The following is a 17,904-nucleotide window of genomic DNA, read 5'->3' on the forward strand; positions in this document are numbered from 1 at the left end:
AAATAATTAAAGACCTGTATATGTCAACATGGTTGATTCATAAATCTTAAACTCTGATGTATATCAACCCTTAAATTTAAAGTAATAAATAATTAAAGACCTGTATATGTCAACATGGTTGATTCATAAATCTTAAACTCTGATGTATATCAACCCTAAAATTTAAAGTAATAAATAATTAAAGACCTGTATATGTCAACATGGTTGATTCATAAATCATAAACTCTGATGTATATCAACCCTTAAATTTAAAGTAATAAATAATTAAAGACCTGTATATGTCAACATGGTTGATTCATAAATCTTAAACTCTGATGTATATCAACCCTTAAATTTAAAGTAATAAATAATTAAAGACCTGTATATGTCAACATGGTTGATTCATAAATCTTAAACTCTGATGTATATCAACCCTTAAATTTAAAGTAATAAATAATTAAAGACCTGTATATGTCAACATGGTTGATTCATAAATCTTAAACTCTGATGTATATCAACCCTTAAATTTAAAGTAATAAATAATTAAAGACCTGTATATGTCAACATGGTTGATTCATAAATCATAAACTCTGATGTATATCAACCCTTAAATTTAAAGTAATAAATAATTAAAGACCTGTATATGTCAACATGGTTGATTCATAAATCTTAAACTCTGATGTATATCAACCCTAAAATTTAAAGTAATAAATAATTAAAGACCTGTATATGTCAACATGGTTGATTCATAAATCTTAAACTCTGATGTATATCAACCCTTAAATTTAAAGTAATAAATAATTAAAGACCTGTATAGGTCAACATGGTTGATTCATAAATCTTAAACTCTGATATATATCCGGCTAAAATTTAACTGAAATGCTAGAATTTTGAAGATTTCAGTAATTTAGCATGACTTAATGGTGCTAGTACCCTATATATGTGCATTGTTTTGTCAAAATCAGCCCAACATTTATGTAGCAGAAGCATTCTACTGTCCAATGAATAACTAAAAGTTTACATTTTAACAATTTTGTAAAACTGCTATATTTTGGGGCCAAAAAGGGGTCTTACTGGACCTACTCCTTTGATATTGACGATTTTCACTTTCACCAATCATCAGTAATGGTTCTTGTGATATTGCCAGGACACAAATAAATGCTAATAAATCCGGTTTGCTGTCATTGTGACAGCCTCTTGTTATAGATATAATTGTAAAATCTTTTAATATTAAGGAGGCCTCATATTCCTACAGTATTGTTTGTAACAACATGTTGTTGGTTAAATAGTGACATCCTTAAAAACAATAAGAATTGAAAGACTATGACACAATTGTATTGTTAAAATAAGTTGTATTCTTATATTATTCTTTTAGAATGTTTTGAGGTGTTATTGGTGAAATTTTCAATAAAATGGATAATTTTTTTTCAGGTTCTTTGGACAGACAGACCTTGCCAGAATTTTCATCTTATTATTTGCTTAGCCATACTTGATACAGAAAAATCTACACTCATAGAAAACAAATTTGGTTTTACTGAAATTTTAAAGGTATGTTTACTTATGAATCAATAAAAAACATTTTTCCAAGTAAGACCATTGAAGATTCAGAAGAAGAATGCCTCCATTGACATGGATGCCCCACTTGCACTTTCTTTTTTTATGTTCAGTAGACTGTGCATACCTGCCAACTTTTCAAAATGCCCATCGGGGTTTTGTGTGCAAGATGGCTGTCATAGTCCTTAAAAACCTTCAAGGGGGCCTTAAAATACATTTTACTGTTGTTTTATGGCTTTTTCATACTTTTATAAGCCTCATGTCATTTTAAACTTAATTGTTTTGTTGAAAATTGTGGACAAAATTGCTCATTCAAAATTTCAATTTTGGAGCCTCCATGGGGGAAATCCCCCGCAATAAGTGACAGTTGGCAGGTATGACTGTGAAATTGGGGTCAAATCTCTAATTTGGCATTAATATCAGAAAGTTCATATCATAGGGAACATATGTACTAAGTTTTAAGTTGCTTGGACTTCAACTTCATAAAAAAATACCTTGACCAAAATTTTTACCTGAGGCGGGACAGACGGCCAAACAAATAGACAATCAGACCAGAAAAAATAATTCCCCTCTACTATTGTAGTAGGAGCATAAAAATTAATGTTTTTTATAAAAGCTCGTACTGAAATTTGTTTTTATAAAACACTTTTATGACATTGATAAAAAGAATATTGAGCCAATGACCCAAAGATACAAATAATTAAAGACATGAATAGGTCAACATGGGGGTTATAAATCATAAACTCTGATGTATATCAACCCTACAAGTAATAAATAATTAAAGACCTGTATATGTCAACATGGTTGATTCATAAATCTTAAACTCTGATGTATATCAACCCTAAAATTTAAAGTAATAAATAATTAAAGACCTGTATAGGTCAACATGGTTGATTCATAAATCTTAAACTCTGATGTATATCAACCCTAAAATTTAAAGTAATAAATAATTAAAGACCTGTATAGGTCAACATGGTTGATTCATAAATCTTAAACTCTGATATATATCAACCCGGCTACAAGTCCATTTTCTTGACAAAAATCTATCCTTTTACACCAGATATTATTGGTAAAAAAACACCAGATGATTGTTTCATGCCGCAGAAAAACAAAGTTAGAGCACTCTTGTCAATCTTTTATTAATTGGTGAAACTAAAACTGTTAACATTAACAAAAAATTACTATGATATATGTAACTGTGGATTCATTTATTATTTTCATTAATCATGTTTATATGGAGAAGAAATTTAATTTATATTTTTTTATAATTTAACTAATTGAGCACAAAGTGTTTTAAAAATTTGCATTTATCACTTTTAATTTATGGTCCATCTATACTGACAAATAATAATGAATCTACAGTATGCTGAATGGTGGAATTTTGATTCCTGATGATTTTAACTTTAAAAACAAATACATACTTTTCCTGTATTTCAGCATATAAATGATATGACAGGTGCAATACATTTAGAAGAAACACTGAAGAAGGCAGAGTCTATCTTTCTACAATTAAAGGAGAGTAAAAAGTTACCTAACCATCTGAAAGAAATCCTCGGATTTGAAGTGTCACCTGATAATTCTGCATCAAGTTCTAACAAAACAACACCATCAAGTACCCCTGTGTTCCCTGAAGTAGTTCAGAGTGCAAGTCCAGTCAAAACAACTCCAGCAAGTACCCCAGTGTTCCCCCCAATAGTGCCAAAACTAGAATTATCTGCACGTCTTTCAAGTATTCAGACAAATGGCCACAGTAATCCAAGTTCAGGGAGTGGGACAGCTGTCAGTACACCAAACAATGACAGTAGTATTGAGATATTGTCAGACACTTGTGACACCGCTGTCAATAACTTTTATAACTGATTGTTTTGAAATTAACTTGCTTTTCAGATGGGCTTTCAATTGAAAGTTTATGGTTGTTCTAGTCTTGTTTTTAAAATTAGACCTACCTACTTTCAGACTAGTTGATTAAGTATATGAATATCCCATTAGAAAATCACTGCTACAGTCAGTGTCTTTAGGATTAATATTGGCAGATGGATTCAGAAAAAGTTTTAAAGGAATTTCATCAAGTTGGTAACAAATCTGTTGATAGGTTTTGACTTATGAATTAAGATTAACATCACATGTAACTTTAAAGCTTTACTTGTATAGACTAACTGCAATCTAGAAGGATGAAAAGAGTGCACTATTATGTAATGGTGTCATTTTTTTTTTCAAATATCAAATATTTTATCTTTTCAGCAAACTACATACCTCTTTGTAATTGATTTTTGTGTCTAGTCTGTTTTGTTTAATAAATAATTATACTGTAACTTAAAATATAACGAACTGTGATAAAAAGAAATTCAGAATGAAGTGAGATTACAGTAACTATCTCTGGCATATAGTACTATTTTTATTGTAACTATACACAGCTGGAAAAACAAGTTTCAAACATTCTTTAGTAACTCTATGGGAAAACATTTTTTTATATTCTTTGTATTTTGATCAACTTTTGTAAAGCATTGTACGCTTTGACTATTTTAAAAGTTACCTTTATATTTGATTTTATAATTTGCCAACCTTGGCAGTCAGCAAATATTTATATGCAAAAAACATTGCATGGGAACTGTTATTGCGAACCCTATGAAAGTTTGGCAGCAGTCCTTTTGCCCAATTACTGTTTTTCAGGGGTATCATTTTGCCAAATTTTGTTTTCCAAATGTATCAATTGCGCCAATATTCGGAACTCACTTGTGCCAATTTACCAGTACACATATCTATCATAAATATTCATGATTAATATATATTTATTCTTATTTTTGGCTTAAAAAGTATCATATGTTTGGAGATATGAAGATGAGCATCTGCAGAGAAATGACTTAAAATGCATAAGACAGTCAATGTATATAGAGAGAATAAAGTTTATTGCTTTGCTGAATATTTGTTGCGAATCCTATGATAGATTTCCAAAAATTTCACCTGCAAGTTACCTGTCGATTTAAACTTTTGTAAGTTCTATTGTCCCATCTAACAAATACAACAGGTATTGTTCACTGTGTAGTTTATTCACCAGGATCTTTAAATTTCTTCCAAGAGAAATATATCACTCATTGATTAATTTACCTGAACAAAAACTTATCTTCTTTTTTATTGAAATACTTCTATAAACTCACATAAACTGTATGCAATATTGTATTTATTCAATATATCATTAATATATTTTCAATCTGTTCAATATAAAATCTGGTTTAATAATAAAAAGTTTATTTCAGACACATTTTTTAGTATTTCCAATGAATTTGCATGTTTTTGTTGTTGTTCATTTATAGACTTATGTTTATGAAGACCTTAATTTAAAAATAATAATATTCAAATTTTTATTTTAATAAATAAAAATTTGAATATTATTATTTTTAAATTAACACACAAAAATATTAAATATTTAATCAGAAATCAACTTTTAATTTTTGAATCAGTATTAATATTGAACACATTAAAAACGAGTTATTGGTATTGAATAAGGGAGCTACCATTTGATTTTTATGGGGGGGCTAGGATGAAAAATTTGTCCTGCATTTTTTTTTAGTTGTAATCTCTGTCCTGCCTTTTTATCCGGTCCTGTTTTGTTTTTTTTAGTTTATCCTGACTTTTTTTACAATAATTGTCATCCTGACTTTTTTTTTTGCAAGTGTCTCATCCTGCCTTTTTTTTTAACTCAAAACTCCTGTCCTGCCTATTTTTTTCAAATTTCATCCTAGCCCCCCCCCATAATAATCAAATGGTAGCTCCCTAAATACAACACCACATGCAGTTTTGTGAGTCCTTTCCAGGTAAATTAATCAATGAGTGAAAGATTTCTCCTAGAAGAAATTTAAAGGTCCTGGTGAATAAACTACACAGTGAACAATACCTGTTGTATTTGTTAGATGGGACAATAGAACTGCCAAAAGTTAAAATCCAAAGGTAACTTGCAGGTGAATCTATGGAAAACTATCATAGGGTTCACAATAATACAAGATATGCCAAAAGAGAGGAAAATAGAACTTTTAGTGATTATGTTTATCCACATATGTTGATGACACAGTGCTTTGTTCAAACCATCCGTTTGGGCTGAAATTGTCTACCACAAGACGTACCAGTAATGGAGCAGAATCATTCCACAGGAATTATAATTTAAAACTATTTTATGCATTTTAAACTTCAATGTTTGTGTTTTTGGACAATAATGTGAAGTTGCAAGCTACTACATACATTAAATTGGGAAGTACCCATGCAGCAGCAGTAAGAAGAAGATCTGTTTCAGAAAAGGCAAACTTTACTGTGTAAACTGCCAGTTCTGGGTTCTGAATAAAGGAGGACTGAGGGAAATCAACATGATTCCTAGATTTCAAACAAACATTTGACATAAAAACCCTAAAAATGATGATATTTATATTAAGGCCTTCTTAAAAGTATTATTTAACTTAACAAAAAATGAAAAATGAAAATTTCAATAGAAACAATGCTTAAGTTTTTAAAAAATCAACTTTTTATGATAAAATTAGTGTTTATTTTGAACAGATTGATTTTTTTTTACTAATATTGAATAAACACGAAATCACATGCACTTTTAATGGTAAACATGTTATTTCTATCAATTTAGCAGAATTATTTTTTACTTAACTAGATTAATCAATGAGTGATAGATTTTTCTTAGAAGAAATTTAAAAGTCCCAGTGAATAAACTACACAGAGAACAATACCTGTTGTATTTGTTAGATAAGACAATAGAACTGCCAAAAGTTTAAATGAACAGGTAACAATCAGGTGAATCTATGGTAAACTTTCATTGGATTCGCAATAATTATGATAATACTAACAATATTGACTTAATTGTACTATACACACATTTCGAGAAATGTCTCTCCAGTGATGCTCAAGACTATAAATATTGGAAATCCAAAGCCTTATACAAATGTTGATTATCTGATAATACCAAAAAAGGACAAAAAATAAAGTCAAACCCGGACAATAAATTTTTAACACTTGATTCAAATGTAGGTATATTTGCTCAAAACCTTTCACAAATTGCAGTTCTCAATGCTCTTCAGCTTTGTACTTACGGTATCTTGGCTTCTCTGATGAATCTTTTGTCGGCGTAGTAAAAGTATAAGTCATTGTTTTTATACGACTGCAAAAATTGATTTTTTTTTTGGTCATATATTGGTATCACGTTGACATCGTTGTCCTAAGACATTTGGTTTTCGCACTATAACTTTAGTACAAGTGAATAGAAATCTATGAAATTTTAACACAAGGTTTTTGACCACAAAAGGAAAGTTGGGATTGATTTTGGGAGTTGAGGTACCAACAGTTAGGAAAAAAGGGGCCCAAATAAGCATTTTTCTTGGTTTTCGCACCATAATTTTAGTATAAGTAAATAGAAATCTATGAAATTTAAACACAAGGTTTATGACCATAAAAGGAAGGTTGGGATTGATATTGGGAGTTTTGGTCCCAAAAGTTTAGGAATAAGGGACCCAAAGGGTCTAAAATTAAACTTTGTTTGATTTCATCAAAAATTGAATAATTGGGGTTCTTTGATATGCCAAATCTAACTGTGTATGTAGATTCTTAATTTTTGGTCCCGTTTTCAAATTGGTCTACATTAAGGTCCAAAGGGTCCAAAATTAAACTTAGTTTGATTTTAACAAAAATTGAATTCATGGGGTTCTTTGATATGCTGAATCTAAATATGTACTTAGATTTTTTATTATTGGCCCAGTTTTCAAGATGGTCCAAATCAGGATCCAAAATTATTATATTTAGTATTGTGCAATAAGTAAGAAATTTTCAATTGCACAGTATTCAGCAATAGCAAGAAATCTTCAATTGCACAGTATTGTGCAATAGCAAGAAATTTTCAATTGCACAGTATTGCGCAAAAGCAAGAAATATCTAATCACACAATATTGCGCAATAGCAAAAAAATTTCAATTGGAGTTATCTTTCTTTGTCCAGGATAGTAGTTGAATCAACTTAAATCATTGTTTTATACAATGTATATTCACTTTTACTACCAACTGATAAATTAAAACAATCTTTGACATTCATTTTTTTTACATTTTAATATTTTATGATGTATTTAAATGAGTAGTTATTGTTGCAACCTCCATAAGAAATTTGAATTGAGATCAGTTTTGGAATAAGGGAAAGGGTGATGTGAAATTTTAAGTTCATTAGACCACAATTCATTCTGTTTCAGAAACTTATACTGTGTCAACTGTTTAATCACAATCCAAATTTAGAGCTGAATCCAGCTTGAATGTTGTGTCCATACTTGCCCCAGTTGTTCAGGGTTCAAACTCTTCAGTCTTATAAAGATGCTCTGTGGAGCATCTGGTTTTAGCATTAGATTGAACTACTTTGATTTAGTCAACTTCTTGTTTCTTGGGGATCAATGAGAAGATTCAGAAAAAGTTAGAGTTGTTTGTTTACTCTCTTGTTCTCAAAAATAATATGATCAGTTTGTTGATTCCTGTCAATCTCTTATGTTTCTTTTTTTCTCATCTAAAACTGGTTAAACTTTATAATCATGTTAATTGAATATTTAATTAAAAAAGTAATGTTGAATTTATTTATTCAATGTAAATAATCTGTGAGAAGATATATGAATTATGTTTGCTTATGTAATCATCTGTGAAAAGATTTTTTTTTTATCAGTTTTTCCAAAATATGCTCAATTCTAATCATTTGTTTAACATACTCACACACTACTTTATTATTTTCTTGTCCCACCAACCAGTCTAAACAAAAATGATTATGTTTTTCATCTGTGATATCGTATATAGAAACACATTGAGTATGATAATTTGTGAATCTTATAGTAGATATTGATAATTTGATAGTGGTTTCAGTGACAAAAAAAAATAATTTGACTTATTTATTAAATGCATTTAGTCTTGAACAGTTTGGAATAAAGATTTACCATAATTCTATTTTTATGCCCCACCTAAGATAGTAGAGGGGCATTATGTTTTCTGGTTTGTGCGTCCGTTCGTCCGTCTGTCTGTCCCGCTTCAGGTTAAAGTTTTTGGTCAAGATAGTTTTTGATGAAGTTGAAGTCCAATCAACTTGAAACTTAATACACATGTTCCTTATTATATGATCTTTCTAATTTTTAAACCAAATTAAACTTTTGACCCAAATTTCACGGTCCACTGAACATAGAAAATGAAAGTGCATGTTTCAGGTTAAAGTTTTTGGTCAAGGTAGTTTTTGATGAAGTTGAAGTCCAATCAACTTGAAACTTAGTACACATGTTCCTTATGATATCATCTTTCTAATTTTAATGCCTATTTATATTTTTTATCCAATTTCATGGTAAATTGAACATGGAAAATGATAGTGCAAGTGGGGCATCCATGTACTTTGGACACATTCTTGTTTTGTATACAATTTTAAATTTTGTTTCAATTCATGAAAGATGCTGCTGTAAATTAAAGTTGATCATCTTCCATTTTTCCAAAGATCAAGTGCAATATTTAATTTTAGGCTAATACTATTATTAGGTAGTAGCAGTTGTTGTCAATACTATGCATTTACTAATACCCTCATGGATCTTACCATATGGAAAAATTTAGAAAACAATATGTTGTACAATGTAACTTACAAAGTGTTTAATGTTTTCTTTTTTGTTTTATAACTGGTTATTGACAAGTAGAGAACATCAAGCACTTCCTGCTAGGATGCCAAAATTATAGATTCATTAGCACACAAACCACATACATGCTTCTTTTGTAGTATTTTCCATTTCATCTTGAAAATCAATTCTTTTGTATTTAAAGGTATCTTTATTGCAACAATATGGTGTGATCTATTATAAAGTGCTATTGAGATATTTGTTATTTTGGTTTGATGTGTTTTGAATGGGTGTAAGTAATGCCTCCTTTTTGTTCTTAAAGTTTTTTACTAACTGTATAAATATATTATTGCAAACAACCTTACATTATTAATGAATATATAATAAGATAAGGGTTGTGCCAAAGGTCAGGACAGAAGTGATCTCTAATTTCTCAGTTAGTCCTATAGATCAGGGTCATGTACTTGATGACAGTTCTGTATCTGTTGAGAATTTTGAAAATGACCTTATTTTGGTAATCTATACTGTCTTGATAATTAATCTGATACCTTTTGGTCATTTGTAGTGTTTTCTATTTTGTGTATTATAACAGTGTTGATTTTACTTTGAATATTGGATGGCAAATGTTCAAGCTCACTCATCATTGTACATATTAGATATACTTTTTTTGTAAATCAAAGTTGAATTTGAACTCTTATAATCAGAATTTATTGATTTTAATTTTTTAATCAGCATTAATTTATTTGAAATAAGTCTTCATGAATATTGATGACTTGTCACATATATATAACATTCCTAAGTATAGTATATCACATACACATGTGTTGTGAAGTTAATCTATCATTGTTGTTGTTGCTTTTATTTACAGTTTTCAATTTGTTTTAGTATTTATTATGTGTACATACATGTAAATATGACTTAAATATTAATGGTGAGTTTCTGATGGAAACATAAATGTGCTTTTTGATAGCTATATATATAGTGAACAACATTCAGGTTTGAGAGATTGATGGATTTCTGATTAGGAAATGTGACCAACCCAAAGATAGAAGAAAGTAGATAGTTTTAAAGTAGAATTGATTGGAATTTAGATACAGCTTTATATGGGTATAATTTTTGTTTGATTTCTTTCAGGGCAGAGGATTTAAAAGGAAGATTTTTTTTCTTTCTCCTAATACCCTTCAGTCTGTACATAAAATAATATTAAGAATTAAAAGAAAAAGTCTATGAAGTTGTTGGGAAAAAATCGTTATTTGCACTGGTAGTTTCTGATAAAATTCCATAATTTATAAAAGTAATTTAAAATCAAAAAAAATACCGGTATGTTTTTTGGTTCTATCAAAAGTATTGATTTAAAACCGAGTCTAAAGGAAAAATAATGTATTAATATTTTTTTAAATGTCCCTTTATATTTTTGGGGGCATTTCTTTCAGAATTCAGTAACTTATTCATTGTTATATTTTTAACCGTGTTGATATAGAAGCTGTGATTATATATTTATGTAGACCAACCATGTTAAAGATTGCTTATTTGTGAGTATGAGAGTTTTATGGCTGATATATATGGTTGTTTTGTATTGAACTGGCATTTTTATGAAACTGAAACAAATAAAAATCTAAGATATTTTCTTGTCTTTATGTATCCATTTGAGGATTTCTATACTTAAAAGAGTTTATGGTGTGGAATATTTTGCATTTTGGCACTGATCACCTTTATATGCAAGATTTAATCACATATGTATATGTTAGCGGCAATAAGTGAAATAAGGCATTAAGCTTAAATCCTAGGCAATAAGCTAACGACTAGGCAGTAAGTCTATTGCCTAAATAATGTTAGGCATTAGTCTTAAATCCTAGGATTTAAGCTTAAATCCGGAAAATTGTGTGCAGGCATTAAGCTTAATGCCTAAAATAAAAATGCAAGACATTTATTCATTTAAATAAAAATACATTTGTTTCATAACAACATTATAAGAACTGAATTTTAAAATCTCGTCTACCGGAAATAAAATCACTTTTAAAATATATTATTTAGATATACAAAAAAAACCTTATCAATTTATACTTGAGAAAATATGAAAACTAGATAGAAATTTGTGTGAAAATAATTTGTTATCACAAGTTGTAGAACTGTTAACAAAGAAAGTTTACTTATTCAATTAGAAGAAAAGAAAAATGGTGTAAGCAAAAGATCATATCTAAATTGTGTCTACTTTTGATCACAAAAAAAGTATGAGGTAAGAATATGCACCACTGAGGAGCCAAACATTTCTAGAATTAATTTTTTTTTCTTAACCGGATTTTGGTTTATATGCCTGTAGACAATAATTGGTGAAGAAAAATCTTTAATATGATCTCTTATGGTGGTGCACTTCTTTTTTTTTGCTACGGCCCTTTGAAAGTACCAAATTCAGATTATTTTCAAATTTTTATCAAGTTTTACATATTTTTGGGCTATTATCGTAAAAAAATCACTATCCAACAATATTTTTTTCGTCGTTTTAATGAAGATGAAGTGAATTTTGTGAATTTGAAAAAATTTAACTTAAGAATTTTGATAATAAAATTTAAAAACGTCTTATTATATATACATTTTTTTTTACTGAATGAAGTTTGATTATAACATTTTTTTTAAATTATTGATATTTACCACAAGTATTACATGTTTTGGAAATAATTCCAGAACGAGATTTTAACGAGAGTGAAACGTCAGAAAAATACAACCTTAAGTCTGTTTTTTAATTTCTTAAATTAATAAATAAAATTGAAAAACTGTCAAACGTATGTATAGTTATACTTATAATATTACGAGTAAAATTAAGAAACCGCTTTATATGAAGAATAAGTCATTAGATATAAAACATAAATTCCAGAGTTCACTTATTGCCTAAAACTTTGTTCGGCAATAGGCTGAATAATCATCATCAGATTTCAGGTAATAAGCTTAATGCCTGAAAATTTCAGGCAATAACTTAATGTCTAGGCGTTAGCTTATTGCCTAGGATTTAAGCTTAATGCCTAATTTCACTTATTGCCGCTAACATATATATGTAACTTCCTCAGTTAGGTTTGATTTATATAACAGTATTTAAATGGGAAAAGACTAAACTTTTGGTACTTTTGCAAGGTTTTTGATCTAACTATACAATCTATTATTAACTCAGTCTTTGCTAGTTTTAAGATGATGCTTCAATTAAGTTTAAGAATTACAGATGTAAATAACGATTAATATAAATAAGAAGATGTGGTATGAGTGCCAATAAGAATACTCTCCATCCATTAGTCACAATGTATAATAAAATGCTTCGCTAAGCGCAGCCTGTTATGATTGCAGTGGTTGTACCCTGAACAGTTGGGGCAAATTTGGATACAAAACTTGATACTGTCTGAATTTTGATTGTGGTCAAATTTTTGACATAGTAAAGGTTTCTGACACAAAATAAAAATGGTCAAAGATCTTACAAATCTATTTGGCAATACTGCACAATTAAAGATTTCTTTAACCTTTTCAAATTTGAAAAATTTTGAACAAAAATATGAATTTCTCAATAAAATTGGAAGAAAAATCCCTCCCCCTCTTGGAAAAATTAGCCCAAGACGCATTCCCATGCTTCCCTTGTAGCACAATTTCAGAGAGATCCATATACTTAAGGTCAAGTTACAGTAAATGGGCTATGTCTTAGATTTCAGTAAAATTTGGCATACAACTCTGGCTCGATGAACTTCAACTGAAAATCGAAATAATAATGCATTTATCTCAATTATCCTTTGAAATATTACTGATTGAATTCTTACAAAATGGGTGAACATTTGTATAGAAAGCACATAAAATCAGCGAAAACCCTTCTAAAATTTGTCTTAAAATCGTCAAATCTCTAATTCTACTCCATAGATTTTTCTTAAAAAACTATATGTTGTTGATACATAAATTTCCGTTATAATGATGCAAAATAAAGATAGGGTCACCGACTTCGTTTTAACGGTATACATCATTCAAAGTTGCGTTCTTTGGGAAAAAATCCAACAAAACGTCGAAATAATCGTAACATTATCGCGTTGCAGGCCGTAAAACGTTAGTTTTTGACGTTTTTCACTACCAACAAGGTAACAAATTGATTATTAGACCAAAAACGAAGTCGGTGACCCTATGAATATTTTATATCATAAAAACAGAAATTTATGCGTCAACAATATATAGTTTTTTAAGAAATATCTATGGAGTAGAATAAGAGATTTGGCGATTTTAAGACAAATTTTAGAAGGTTTTTCGCCGATTTTTGTGCTTTCTATGCAAATATTCACCCATATTAAAAGAAATCAATCTGCAATTTTTCAGATAATAAAAGAGATAAATGTATTATTTTTTCAATTTTCAGTTGTAGATCAACAAGCTAAGGTTGTATGCAATTTTTTAGCAAAATCTGCGACATAGCCCATTTACTGTTCCTTGACCTTAAACACAAGTTGTATTGTCTGAAAACTAAAAATTGCTTGTTTTTTGCCCTTTTGTGTCCTGTTAATTCCATCCCAAAACTCAATTCCAACCTTCTACTTTCCTTTGTGATATGAAACATTGTGGTACAATTTCAGACCAATCAAAATACTTACCGGTATACACAAGTTACTACCCTGAAACTGGAAAAATGCTTGTGTTTGGCCCCTATTGGACACCTTATTGCCTAAACAGTTGGGACCATCATCCCCAAAATCAATCCCAACCTTCCTTTTGTGGTATTGAACCTTCTTAAAAAAAAATCATAGAGATTCATGCACTTAGGCTTTTGCCTGGAAACCAATGTGTCTTCCGATGGCATCACAGACAATGACAACATCATACCATTATACGATCCCAAATTTTTTTTGCGGTCGTATTATAAGTAAAAAATTATTATAAAGTGTCAAAGTATGGCCTTCGACACAGAGCTTTGGCTCACACCAAACAGTAAGCTATAAAGAGCACCAACATAACTAGTGTAAAAAAATCAATCAGGAAACAAACTGTCTAATCTTTATAAAAAACAAGAAACGAGAAACACCTATGAATCAAACCAAAAGATGCCAGCCACTGAACAACAGGCTCCTGAGCAAGTGAGCATGGTAAAGTGAGCTGAGCTGACATAGGTCTACCAGGATAATAACCAACTCAATAAAGAATTTTTACATGCCAGGCTATATATAAACTAAAATTGCTGTGGATTCATTATTTGTTGGATACCAGTTTATGTTTATTCAGAGGGTATTAAGTGAGCCATGAATTTAAATGTAATAAAACTTAAGTACAAATTTTGTATAGCCATACATGCAGACATTTTTTCTCAATCCACAAAAATAAAAGTCTTATGGCTAGGTCTGATTCTCAGATACTGTAAGCAATATGTTATATGGTGCATGGAATTACTGTAAAAGAGGGACGAAAGATACTCAAGGGACAATCAAACTCTTAAATCAAAAATAAACTGACAACGCCATGGCTAAAAATGAAAAAGACAAACAGACAAACAATAGTACACATGACACAATATAGAAAACTAAAGAATAAGCAAACGAACCCCACCAAAAACTAGGGGTTATCTCAGGTGCTCTGGAAAGGTAAGCAGATCCTGCTCCCATGTGGCTCCTGTTGTGTTGCTTATGTGATAACAAATCTGGTAAATATCCTAATTCTGTTGAACCACAAACATCAAAATCATTCAATTCTGTAGTGGAATAAACTATTTGTTAATTTGTTATTCTAATAAATTCTATATATAACTTTTGGACTAGTTTAAATCTCAGTCTATTACTGAAATTTATTCTTGCATACTTTTGATTTTTTAACCCTGTATGCTAACATTGCCTATGTAAATTTTAAAATTGTTTGTATGCACATTGAACAACAAATATATGTGATGTATAAAATTTTCTGACGTCAGACACCCAAATCAATGAATTTGTTTGTAGATAGTAGATGCTTTTGTGTTCGGTTAAATTGTTCCTTTTAAAATTGTTATACGATGATGACTGATGTACCCATATTTTGACCATTTTATTTATTGTGTCTGTTGATTTAACCAACAATGTAAATATAACTGAATTTGATGAGACTGTCATTAAAGTGAGAGGGTTAGCGCTATAAAACCAGGTTTAGTCCACCATATACTACATTTGAAAATGCCTGTACCAAGTCAGGAATATGACAGTTCTTGTCCATTCGTTTTTGATGCGTTTTGTTATTTGATTTCGCCATGTGATTATGGACTTTCCGAATTGATTATCCTCTTAAGTTCAAAATTTTTGTGATTTTACTTTTTTCCGTAGGTCACATTCATGAAAGGGAAGTGGATTGTAGTTACTACATAAAGAACATATCTGATATCATTTGTGAAACAGTTATTCCATAACGGTCAACCAACTCATGATGGCGTCCGTAAAATTTACAAAGGGATGATTTCAACTTCACCATTTGGAACTTTTGCTTTAAAGGGGCACTAGCTGTCAAATTCATGGTCACGGATTTGACTCAAATTCTTGTATTTGATTTATAATGATGTAAAACATTTCTCCAAACTACCAAAAGTCTAAAATAAAAGTTTACAGAGCATGGGGTGGATAATATGTAGGTTCGTTTGGTGTGTATTTTAGTCCAGACGCCATCTAATTAACCATCGATTTAACCTCAGATGACCATATAAGCGTTGTTAACATGAATAAAGATATGAATAGATTAAACCAACAAGTGCAATTGGATTTTTTTTAGGTCTGTTTGAGTTCATTTTATAGATTAAAAATATATGTTTCTCATTGATTTTAACCGTATAAGAATGATTTTATATGGATCGAATCAGTAATCAAATGATTTACCGTAGTTTCACTTTCATTGTTGACATTCTTTTACTTTAAATAACCAGTACACGTACAATGCATGCGTTGTCAATCTCTAGCAAGGGGTTAAATTGAAGTTCACATGAATATGGATTTAATGAGGTCGACTTGTTCACTTGCAAGTGAATGAGTAATTATCAATGTTTCTTCGCTTAATTTGACAAAATTGAACCACTTTGGCTGCTAAAAGCGAATTATTATTTCACTATTTCACTTTCATTATTGATTGAACAAAACACATCTTACTTGAGTTTTTTATATCGTAGCTAGTGCCCCTTTAATAGCTTCCTTGTGAGCAGCAACCCTCTATCAAGAAACTTGACATAACTTTCATGGTGCATTGGTCAATGTTGAATTTTAATGATATGGGTTGTTACTTGGATACTATAAGCAATAGGTCAACCATATGTGGTGTATGGAATGAATGTTAGGTGTAAATGTTTGCCTTGCAGGGTTTATCTGACCTTTTTTTTTTTGTCATCAGTCTTGGATAATGTTATTAAGTTTATGACACTTGCAGTAAAATCTTTACCATTGGGACTTTGAACATTAAATCAATCATGGAATTAAAGCAGTAAATAGTTTACCATCTAAACTCTTGGAATTATTTAATTGCATTATAAAGGTTGATGTAATTTGATATTGAATGAAAAACAGGTCAGAGTGACCAAATTTCAGCTAGATACAGATTTTCTGGAAAGGACCATTCATTTGAAAAAATACTAAAGATGCGATCCTATGAATGAGATTTTCCTGGTATTTCAACAAACATTGAAGTGACTAGAGCATAATAAATAAATATAAGTAATTTTTTATTGACTTTTGATTTAACCATTACCGGCTATGAAATAAACAATTGTGACAGGTGCTAAGGATTTTCTATCATATGCATATTGAAATAAATGCAAGAATGAAATGGAATTTTGTAGAAAGCATTATATCAAAAGACAGTAATATGGCTATTCAGAAAAAAAATGCATTTTGAATTGAATCATTGTATTCCACCAATTACAGTATTTGATACAATCAAAAGTAAGCATTTTTTCAGAGTTTCAAATATTTCATACAAGTTCCATGATCCCTATTATAGAAATTCCTTATTCAATTATCGTTGGCTCATAAATTTTGCACCGTAAAACTTAGGTAAACCAAACCTGGCATGCAGTTACATATTTGGATGTTGTGTGTCAAATACAAAATACAGTTTACTCTGACCTTAGCTTTGACCTTTGACTCCTATATAATAGTAATTTTACCTTTTTGGATTTGTGCCCTGTGAATATCTTTTGTACCAAAAAAATAAGGTTGGTCAAACTTAGTATGCAGATGCTTCATGGGCTTTAGTCTTTCATATACCTAAGTCATGTCACTCTGACCTAGACTTTGACCATTATCATAAGTCAAATATTGCCTGATATGCATTTGGTTTATAATTTTTGTAGAATAGCCTTTCGATTGACAAAACTATGTAAGCAGATGTATCAAAATGCCATAGCCACAATACTAAATTTCACAACAGGGGATTACTGTGGATTCATCAAAATTCAATATTAGATACTAATTTTTGTGGATTTTGCAGGTACAGCCATGCATTCTAATGTTGAACAAACTACAAATTTTCTATAGGAATGTATGCAGACTTTGCCAAAGCCATGAAATCAAATATTCCTGAATATGAAAGTTTTCCTCAATCAACAACATATTGGTTCCCACTTAAATAAATGATGCCCGGTATTAGTTAGCCTAGGCATGTACTACTTGTTTACTTTGTAAGGAATTTATTTGAAAGGGCCAAAACTACAAATAAAAAGTTAGGGTTTTCATATTTATTATAGGCAGTTTTGTTCATTTATGTAAATACACAATTATAATGAACATATTAACAAACGTAAAACAACAAAACAAGTA

At 29.9% G+C, this 17,904-nt stretch overlaps 1 protein-coding gene across 1 annotated transcript in view; it reads left to right on the forward strand.

Annotated features, from left to right (window-relative positions):
- The window catches only part of LOC134686980 (TBC1 domain family member 15-like), a 62,570-nt gene extending 51,810 nt beyond the window's left edge, over positions 1-10,760 (forward strand). Inside the window, exons 14-15 of the mRNA XM_063546875.1 lie at positions 1,411-1,527; positions 2,971-10,760. Coding sequence (XP_063402945.1) covers positions 1,411-1,527; positions 2,971-3,393 — 540 coding nt within the window. The 3' untranslated portion in view covers positions 3,394-10,760. The remainder of the gene's footprint in view (positions 1-1,410; positions 1,528-2,970) is intronic.
- Positions 10,761-17,904: the final 7,144 nt, after the last annotated feature.

The sequence above is a fragment of the Mytilus trossulus genome, chromosome 10 (assembly GCF_036588685.1).
Source record: "Mytilus trossulus isolate FHL-02 chromosome 10, PNRI_Mtr1.1.1.hap1, whole genome shotgun sequence".
In the NCBI taxonomy this organism is placed as follows: Eukaryota; Metazoa; Mollusca; class Bivalvia; order Mytilida; family Mytilidae; genus Mytilus; species Mytilus trossulus.